This window comes from Cucurbita pepo, chromosome 5 (genome assembly GCF_057944985.1).
Source record: "Cucurbita pepo subsp. pepo isolate OVF chromosome 5, ASM5794498v1, whole genome shotgun sequence".
Classification (NCBI taxonomy): domain Eukaryota; kingdom Viridiplantae; phylum Streptophyta; class Magnoliopsida; order Cucurbitales; family Cucurbitaceae; genus Cucurbita; species Cucurbita pepo.
In genome coordinates this window covers 4713254-4722965 of record NC_141802.1, presented here as the reverse complement: position 1 = coordinate 4722965, position 9712 = coordinate 4713254, and the positions used below count along the sequence as shown (strand labels likewise).

The 9712-nt window shown below is 34.9% G+C and overlaps 1 protein-coding gene across 1 annotated transcript; it reads right to left on the bottom strand.

Moving 5' to 3' along the window:
• Positions 1-1598: 1598 nt before the first annotated feature.
• LOC111796019 (PCNA domain-containing protein) lies at positions 1599-4421 on the bottom strand. The gene is made up of 7 exons (XM_023678700.2): positions 4142-4421; positions 3907-3996; positions 3493-3647; positions 2567-2687; positions 2199-2318; positions 2041-2111; positions 1599-1941 (listed from the first exon to the last, which is right to left on the bottom strand). The coding sequence occupies exons 1-7, from the start codon at positions 4247-4249 to the stop codon at positions 1701-1703; spliced, it is 906 nt and encodes a 301-aa protein (XP_023534468.2). The 5' UTR covers positions 4250-4421; the 3' UTR covers positions 1599-1700.
• Positions 4422-9712: the final 5291 nt, after the last annotated feature.

Sequence of the window (9712 nt, the reverse complement as noted above, 5' to 3'; positions counted from 1 at the left end):
CAGCGCGAGGTGAGGTCTTATATAGTGAGATCAATGAAATTTCAGGTTGCCACGACCCTTCATTTTGCGTAGAACCGTGTCATTCATGATGACGTGGACCAATCAAACTTCGTGTAACGTGTTTGCAACCAATAATATTGCGTTGAGTGTTGGGATGATCCACGCCGTTGATTTGGTTTTTGATTTATACGTGGCGGTGTTTCATTGGATCAGATACGTAATGATGACCCGTTCTCTCTCTCTCTCACTCTTTTTTTTTCTTTTTCTTTTTCTTTAATTTCGATGTTTGTGAAGAGGCTTCTACATAGTTCCATAAATTAAATTGTTTGGGATTAAAACATACCTTTCGAATAATTTTAAATTTAATTAAATTGAAGTTTGAAATTCCAAATTTTAATTCTAATGCCAACAAAATTAATGTTCATAATTATTTTAATAGATGAAAGTAAAGCTGGAAGTTATATATAATCAACCAGAATTTTTTAAAAATTAACTACATAAATATATTAATTTTGTCGTTAATTTAAATTAAATTAAAGTTTAACATCAAAATTAACTAAAATAAGTTCATAGGTAAAATTATGGCACTAAGATTTCTAAGGGTTTAGCCAAGGTTTAGCTCAGAACCTCATCGACAATATCTTTTGTTTCGTTCAAGCGTAAATCAAAGAGAATTGAAAGACTCAACAAATGAAAGAGAAAGGGAGTCTTGGCCGTGTTCGTTGGAGGCTGGGTACTTTTTCACAAGGGAGGTGGTTTTTTAGGATGGTATGACTCGGCTCCTTGGCCCGTAGCACCTGCTACCCTTTGAAGCTCCTTTGAAGCTTTTAAGTCAGGGGACTCTAGAAGAGACTCCAAAATCTAACCCAAGCTAACCCACGGGGGGGCCACAACCGAAAAGAACTGGCAAACTGCGGGAAGGAGGACACATGGGATACTTCCGATTAGGGGCTAGATTCCATGCGGGAAATATAGCACAAATTAAGATCCTCAAGTTGTTTGGTTTATCTTATTTTTATTATTTTTAAGATTTAGTTAGTAGCATATCTTGAAGATTTGGTTCGTAGAATATTTTGTCGTTCTCTTGTTTTTAGGATTAAGTCTTGTGATCTGTATTCTATTTAAAATGAACATTAATGAAGATCGAACTAATAATATGTATTATGTTTTCCATTTAAAATGAACATTAATGAAAATCGGACTTTTAATCCTGCTATTATTTCTCGAACTTCTAATTCTTAATTCTTAACATTTTTAACGTAGTATCAGAACTTCTAATTCTTAACATGTATAAGAGCATCATTTTTAACATTTAAACATTAAAAAACATGACATCAAAGCATCATTCTTAACATTCAAACGTTAAAAAAAAACAATCGATGATCAACACATGCTTTTATATCATATTTTTTAATATTCTTTTCATGAAGTAAAAAGGCAACTTCTCAAATTTGCCATCAACTAAAAATATTAGAGATTTAAATGTTTCCACCCTTAAGTAAGCTAGAGTTGATTAAGTTTGGTATATTTGGTCTAACTTTTGTCAAAATGATTTGAGAAAACCAAAGGCTCAAAACAGAACTCAAGAGATCCCTTGATGAATGGGAACGCCAGAAGATGGCAAAATATACGAAAGAATCATATCAAAATAAGCATAGCTCGGTTGTGCAATACTTCAAAAAGAGAATAGAAAAGAACCACTAATCATCTGTGGTGTCTTCTTCTGGTTTTACAAAGAACTCAATGAAAGCAATTCTACTGGGTTGCTGATAGCCAGCAGAATCTATATGTGGGTGTGAAGTGGAGGGTCTTGCCACGGAAACCAGGTGCTGAACTTTTAGCATTCCTCCTCTCCCAATAGTCAACTTGCTTCCCCTATTTTCTCTGATCACACTGCTCGGTATGTTCGAAGTTGTCGCTCGTAGAAATTTGTATTTGTACCTGCACATATCGAAGCACAAAACAAAGCAGAAAAATTGCTCACATGTTAAGTATGAGCTAAGATTAGAACGTTTTAACTTTGTGGAGGAAGCATGTTACCTGTAGGATACCGGACGATCGCAATGGAACGAGATCAAAAGATCAGTGTTTGCATAGTACATGAAATCTACCTGTACAGGAAATAAGAATAGGTTGTATTGGTATTGTTACAACGTTACAAGGAGTTCAAATTTCAGTTTGTTTATGACAAACCATGCCTGCAAGTCTCCATGACCTTCACCTTTGAAGGTGACAGAAGGGGGAGATGGTTCTAGAGATATCTGGACGCTTGATCCAGGCCATTCAAGATCATCAATAGCTTCCTTCAGAGCTGCAGACTAGCATTAAAACTACATGCTTCAAGTCGAGTCGATTGATATTAACCACAGATAATATTTAACCTCCAACTGTTTGTGTAATTTTTATATGATGATCTGTAAAAAATTATTCAGATTCGCATGCCTCATCCCTTCATATTGTTAACTTTCCTTCTAAGTATTTTCAGATTTGAATCTTCTAGCAATTGTGTCAGATATCATCTTTTAGTGCACATAAAAGGTTTGGAAGTTGCAATATGAACTAATACCTTGACAGTGAAACTGAGTGGGCTACTTCCTGCAGGTTCAAAATTGTAATCCCATGAAATGGTTTCTGGGATTCTGGTTCGGATCTCCGCATAAATACACGCATCTGATGAATCAACTGACCTGATAATAAACCCCAGATGAAATGACCAACGTTATTAGAGTCGTTGAATGGAAAACGAACATACAAATGAACTGTATTTCCTCTCTCAGATCTGCATAAAATTTGAAGTGCACCAACACGTTCTTCAGGATAGAATACAAAGAAATTTTGAAAAAAAAAATCTACAAGGGCCATAAATTTTATCATAAAACGGTTCAACAAGGTGATAGAATATCAAATTTTAGCAGAGGCTCGATTCCTATGGAGATAGTATTCCTTGATTATAAACCCATAACCATTCCCTAAATTAGCGGATGTGGGACTTTCATCATCCAACACCTCCCTTCGAACAAAGTACGTCTCCCCTTAATCGAGGCTCGACTCCTTTTTCTTTTGGAGTCTTAGTCATTTTTTACTATGCCTTCGAGGAGGCTCGACTCCTTTTCTTTTGGAGTCCTTTGTTCGACATTTGAGGATTTACCCATCTATTGACACGACTAAGTTTAGGCATGGCTCTGATACCATGTTAGACGAACCCGACTCTCCACAATGGTATGATATTGTCCACTTTGAGCATAAGCTCTCGTGACTTTCCTTTGGGCTTCCCAAAAGGCCTCATACCAGGATAATATTCCTTGATTATAAACCCATGATCATTCTCTAAATTAGCCGATGTAAGACTTTCATCATCCAACACAGTCAAATTAAATTAACAGCAGAATAGTCGAAAGCTTTATGTACTTGATTTTTTCTGCCAATACAAAGCCAAACATAGAGTCTAACAATAGATTCAAAACGTGATGCAACAGAGATGAAAGTAAATACTTGAGCAGAAGTTGCATGTCAGGTCCCGGGTATTTGATTTCAACGATGCTTAAACGTCCAGGAACAGAAAATGTATTCAAGCTATCAACAAAAATGCCTAAGCTCACTCCAAACCTTGGCCGAGCTTGTGCACTGTATTCATAACGAATGAAAACCTGTAGCGTAAAGAAGAGCAGCAGAATTTCAGCAACTCCAAAAACGGAAAGGAAGATGGAAGCATAAGAAACAATTTCCTTCTTCGAACATTAACTTTTCAAATAATGTACATTTCAAGTAATTATTCTTTATTTTGAACTTCAGCTACCACTTAATAACGCAAAACAAGCACGATATTTCTTTTCGCATCCAAATTACGGAATGAACACCAACAATCGATAAATAGGAGATTCAAATCATAAACTCAAAGTTCAAAACCTCACGCTGCAGATACACTTTCGCCTGAAGACAGCCGGATTCTTCAACGATCAAAACGATGCCATGCTCTGACAGTTCGATTACGGCATCCTGAGTGATAAACAAGTAAATCAATAACCTAACAAACAAATAAGGACATCAATCCAGACAAACAGAGAGAGAATCTGAAAAGTTCTTCGGAAAATGAACAGAAAGGGAGAACTGTAACTGAAAGTGGAAGAAAAATAGGAAAAACCTGATGGCGTTTCCATCGAACGGCAGTGAATGCATCCACCAGACCTTGGACGTTGTCAAGTTGACAAACCAGATCGGGCGCCTCCGCATCCACCGCCGATGAGCTCATGGTTTCAGCTTTCCCGCCAAATTGCCGGTGAATTTTTCTCCCTCCGTTCTCTTTCTTCTTTTTTGAATGCGTTCTCAGTCGACACTCAACAGGCTTTCGCCACCACCGCTTGCTGCTTAGTGAAATGGAGCGAAGGCAAATTGACGCTACAAGACAACAATGATGTTTTCCACTAAATTAATTTCCACCTTTCTTAGATAAATACAATGGTAAAATACTCTAATTTCTATAATTTAATTTTCATAAATTATTGACTACCAAGTGGATCAGTGCACATGATACGGATTAAGTTGGGTTAAGAGATTTTTTTTTTACCCAACCCAAAAGTTTAGTTGGTTGGGTTAGCCAACCCAATCCAACCCTCTATTTTCAGGTTGGGTTGTCCAGTTGTAAAACAAATTGAAGTGTGGATGTCATAGTAGAGAACAAAATACCACCCTGACAAACTTATTAATACAAAAAAAATTCTTAATATAGTTTATATATTTTCGGGTCAACCGTTTTATCCACGAACCCGAAATCACATTGATTTAGTTCGGGTTTAGAAAAATGAACTAACTCAACCCTTATAGTTCGAATTGGATTGATTCGAGTTGTCAAGTTGAATGTACACCCTATATCGTACTACAAAATAATAAATAAATAAATAAAGAATACGAGATATCCTTAAAGAAGCGACTAGGGAAGGAAATGATGATACTAGATTTTGTTGGGCTGGGCTCATACTTGGAGCCCACGTTTAAAAGCCCATTGGAGCCGTAATGTTTACATCAAAACAGGAATTCCTCTTTTTAACTTTCAACATAAATTTTATTATTGTTATTATTTCAGTATAATAAATGTGGATGTGAGATTATTTAACTTCGAGAATATAAGCAAATACATTTATTGGTTGCATCCTAACTTTAAAATTATTATGAAAATTAATAATATTTGACATTTGTAACTAATATAATGATGAATCGTGACTTATTAATATTTAATATTTTAGTTACACTGTTAATATATTGTGGATAAGTATGATTTTTTAAGAGTAATAATAAAAAATAAAAGGTTAGACTGTGAATTATATTAAAAATGTTGAGACTGGTCCATTCAACTAACTCAAAATTTTAGATTAGTGGAGAAAAATTTAAGATTAAAAAATTGGAAATAGAGAGGTGGAACTAAAACTTTCGATCGAGATCGAGAGCATCACCATAAAGGTTCCAAATCGAGTGGCTAAGTACGAAAAAGTAGGGCACTCAATCATGTTCCATAAGACCAAAGAGGACCCTTCATTTTCCAAAGTGATTGACCATTTGGTTAGGAGGGCCCATATCCATTCAACTTTTGCCCATATTTGCATCACCCTGTGTTTGGAAGTTGGAAAACAATAACCTAAAGTGGAAAGCACCCAAAAAATAACTTAAAAACAACCACCACTTTCCACAACTTGAAAGTTCATTAACCCATTCAAAAAAAATATATCATTACCCGACCTAATGTTTTTTTAATGGATATTGACAAGCGTGGTTGACAATAGTTCATATTCACGATAGTATTAACTCACATAAACTAGGGTTTAGGGTTTAGGGTTTAGAAGTAGAGAGTTGTCGTCGTGACAAGGTGATAGGACACAGATAACTCTACCTATTCTATCATTCTTCACAATTTTTTTTCATTTAATAAACACAAAATTAAAATATTTCAACTCGAACCTCAAGACCAACCCACTCAATTGAAGAAATAGCAAAAGGCGTGGAAACACGATTAGGTGAAAAGTGTACTTTAATAAGTTGAAGGAATTAGAACGTCACTAGCAAGAATCAAACCAAATGGAGAGACGTGGGGCTCATACATCAAATCAAATTGAAATTTGAATGACCTAAAAAAACATACCACCAAATAATGAATCCAATATCTGCCAGAAGCATCCAACTAAATTTTGAAAAAAAAGATAAAATTTGCAAACAACATAGAATCATTTCCAACTATTAATTTTCAATAATATTCTTAATAATCTTTTGAAATTAAAAACGGTGTAAACTATGGATTTCAAATCATATACTTAATTTTTCTAATTTGACAATTTATTTTCTTAAAAAAAAAATTAATGACATTTTTGTCACAATTTAGTGCAACTTATTTTAGTTTAAATTAGTTATGGAATATATGATATTCGTAATCTTCCGGAATATATTAGTTAGGAAATATATCTTAGATATCGTAATTAGTTGAATTTGAATAGTAGTATATTTTATTTTATTATGAGGATTTAATTAGTTTATATTTTCTTGGTAGATATTATTTAGTATCTTGTATCCTATTTAAAGGTCGTGAATATCAATGAAGATTGAACATTTTGATCCCAATTCTTTTTCTAATTCTTAAATCGGTATTCTTTCGTTGAGTAATAATATTTTCATATTTATGCACACTTTTGAGTGGTAGATATTGCATCAGTTGGTATCAGAGCAGCCAAGTTGGTACGGTTTGATATTATTACTCAACGAGATGAATAGTGGGAGTGCTTCTATGGGTGTAGCTATGGAGAAGCTCGTTGGCAATAACTATAGTTATTGGAAGTTATGCATGGAAGCTTATCTACAAGGGCAAGATCTGTGGGATTTAATTGAAGGTGATGACACAGAAATTCCAGCCGATACTCCACAGAATGCAAAATTACGCCAACAATGGAAGATCAAATGCGGAAAAGCCTTGTTTACTTTGCGGACTTTGATTAGCAAGGAGTATATTGATCATGTTCGTGATTTAAAGTCACCAAAGCAAGTATGGGATACACTTCAAAAGTTGTTCACTAAGAAAAATATCGCTCGACTGCAATTTCTAGAGAATGAACTAGCTATGGTAACTCAAGGTAATTTTTCTGTTGAAGAATATTTTTTGAAAGTGAAAAATCTGTGTTCTGAAATTTCAGAATTAGATGCTGAGGAGCCAGTGAGTGAGGCTCGATTACGGCGTTATCTTATTCGTGGATTACGAAAAGAGTTTATGCCCTTTGTTTCCTCAATACAAGGGTGGGCAAATCAACCTACGGTAATTGAATTGGAGAATCTTCTTTCCAATCAGGAAGCCTTGATTAAGCAAATGACTAGCAGCAACGAGTTTTCCCCAAAGTTAGAAGGTGTGTTGTATGTCAAAGATCAAAGGAGACAGAATTTTCACTCAAGGCCTTCATCTAGCAATGAGAATCAATTCAGAAGTGACGAGTCGTCAAAGAAGCCATTTAAAGCTTGTTACAGGTGTGGAAAACCAGGCCAATTTAAACGAGATTGTCAGGCGAAAGTGGTGTGTGATCATTGCGGAAAGCCAGATCATATTAAACCAAATTGTCGAGTCAAGATGCAGGAATCAGAAGCAAATGCGGTACATGAAAATAAAAGTTCTCCCGATCCAATTTGGGAATATTGCTTAACCACTGAGGTTCTTGACCAGCCAACAAACGTGACTTCAGCCGTATATCAAGATGATGTCTCTATAGGTGATCAAAATTCTAATTCCACTACTTACGCTTTTGAGTTTGATTCTCTCCCAATTTCGCATCTGGACTCTCTCTTTTTCTCTGATTTCAATTCTATTGCCCCTGATGACCCTTCTGTTTACTCCACGGCCTTGGATCTGAGATTCGACGAAAATGAAGTTGTCGAGCTAACGTTTGACGATCTTGACGGTCTTTACCTCCCCTTTGAGGCTGACGATTTTCTCATCTTGGAGAATTTAGATCAAACTACCAATTCGCAGGATTCGGCTACTGATGCTCCGCCCCAGTCTGACCCAGAAATAGCTGCACTGCTTGATGATGATGATTTATCACGATTTGGTTCTGATGTTGAGGACTTGGAGGAGGATTTCGTAGTTCAGGTAAATTTATGTGAAGAAGGGGAGGATGGTTCAATGGATAATAAGTTTAGTGTGGCTAAGGATTCTGAGAAGGCGACAGGAAGCCAGAATATTATTAATAACAAATCTTTTGGCGATGACATTTTTGAGGATGCAGATGTTGACCATGTGGAGGATGATGTTGATAAGCCACGAACTCGACAGCTTTTGGATGATCGATTTGATACCCTCTTAAGTCAGGACTATGCATCTAGTGACAACGGTGACCGTGCTTGTGATGAGCATGATGGTTGGGTAGCTGAAGAAGATGAGTCCCTTGCTCAAAATCTCAAGCATGCCCTTGATGATCATAGTAAGGATGACTTGGACCTTGACCAAGGATATAAAGCTTCTGCAGATCAAAAGCTTTTGCAGTCTACTAGTGATGTAATTCACCGGTGTATGGAGTATGCTGAGTCTGCACAAGTTGAGATGAATTATTACTCTTTCTCATTAGAATTGAATCGCTGCGATGTGGAACTTATTAAGAAGGAAATCATTGAACATGATGTGTCAGTGTCTTATTCAGGTGGTGGCGTGCCTAAGAAGTCCATACGCAAGCCTAACTGGAAGAAATTCTTCGTAGATTATTTTGTTCGAGAGAACGTGTTAACGCAGGATGTTGAATTGCAGGAAATACATACTAATGAGCAAGTTGCAGACATATTTACTAAGGCACTTGCCAAAGTGAAGTTTGAAGTTTTTCGTAGAAGCTCTCGGAGTTATTGAGAAATAAGCTTGCACTAAGGGAGGCTGTCACAATTTAGTGCAACTTATTTTAGTTTAAATTAGTTATGGAATATATGATATTCGTAATCTTCCGGAATATATTAGTTAGGAAATATATCTTAGATATCGTAATTAGTTGAATTTGAATAGTAGTATATTTTATTTTATTATGAGGATTTAATTAGTTTATATTTTCTTGGTAGATATTATTTAGTATCTTGTATCCTATTTAAAGGTCGTGAATATCAATGAAGATTGAACATTTTGATCCCAATTCTTTTTCTAATTCTTAAATCGGTATTCTTTCGTTGAGTAATAATATTTTCATATCTATGCACACTTTTGAGTGGTAGATATTGCGTCAATTTTTCTTTTTAATTTCTTGAAGGAATTAAAAAAAAAAAAAAAACAGTTCAGATAAGATTCAATGAATTGTTCTAGTGGTGTGTTGTCAATCAGAACTGCAGAACTGGGAGCATCAAAAGAAACGTCGTATTAATTGGGAATAAATGTAATATATAATAACATATAAACACAATATCCCACCTTATGAAAAAGATTAAATACATCTCAAGGCTTTCTTCCTAATATTCTTTTTAATTACTTTTTATTTTTATTTATTAAATTATTATTTGAAGTTAATCATATAATAAATTGAAATATTTGATCAAAACTTACTGGGATTTAACAATTTAAAGTCATTTTTAAAATTAACGTTATTACGAATTTTATTTTGAATGTTCTTAATAATGTGGTCGAAATTTAATTAAAAAAGTTATGAAGAGAATTTAAATATTCGATCCCTTAATTGAAAATACACACTCATTTACTATTTTTTTTACCTCTTCCTAT

Excerpts from the sequence above, each read along its gene's own strand:
- LOC111796019 (XM_023678700.2), bottom strand. The coding sequence starts at position 4,249 with ATGAGCTCATCGGCGGTGGATGCGGAGGCGCCCGATCTGGTTTGTCAA. Across the intron at positions 3,997-4,141 it reads TTCGATGGAAACGCCATCAG|GATGCCGTAATCGAACTGTC; the intron begins GTTTTTCCTATT and ends TTTATCACTCAG. Across the intron at positions 2,112-2,198 it reads AAGGTCATGGAGACTTGCAG|GTAGATTTCATGTACTATGC; the intron begins GCATGGTTTGTC and ends TTTCCTGTACAG.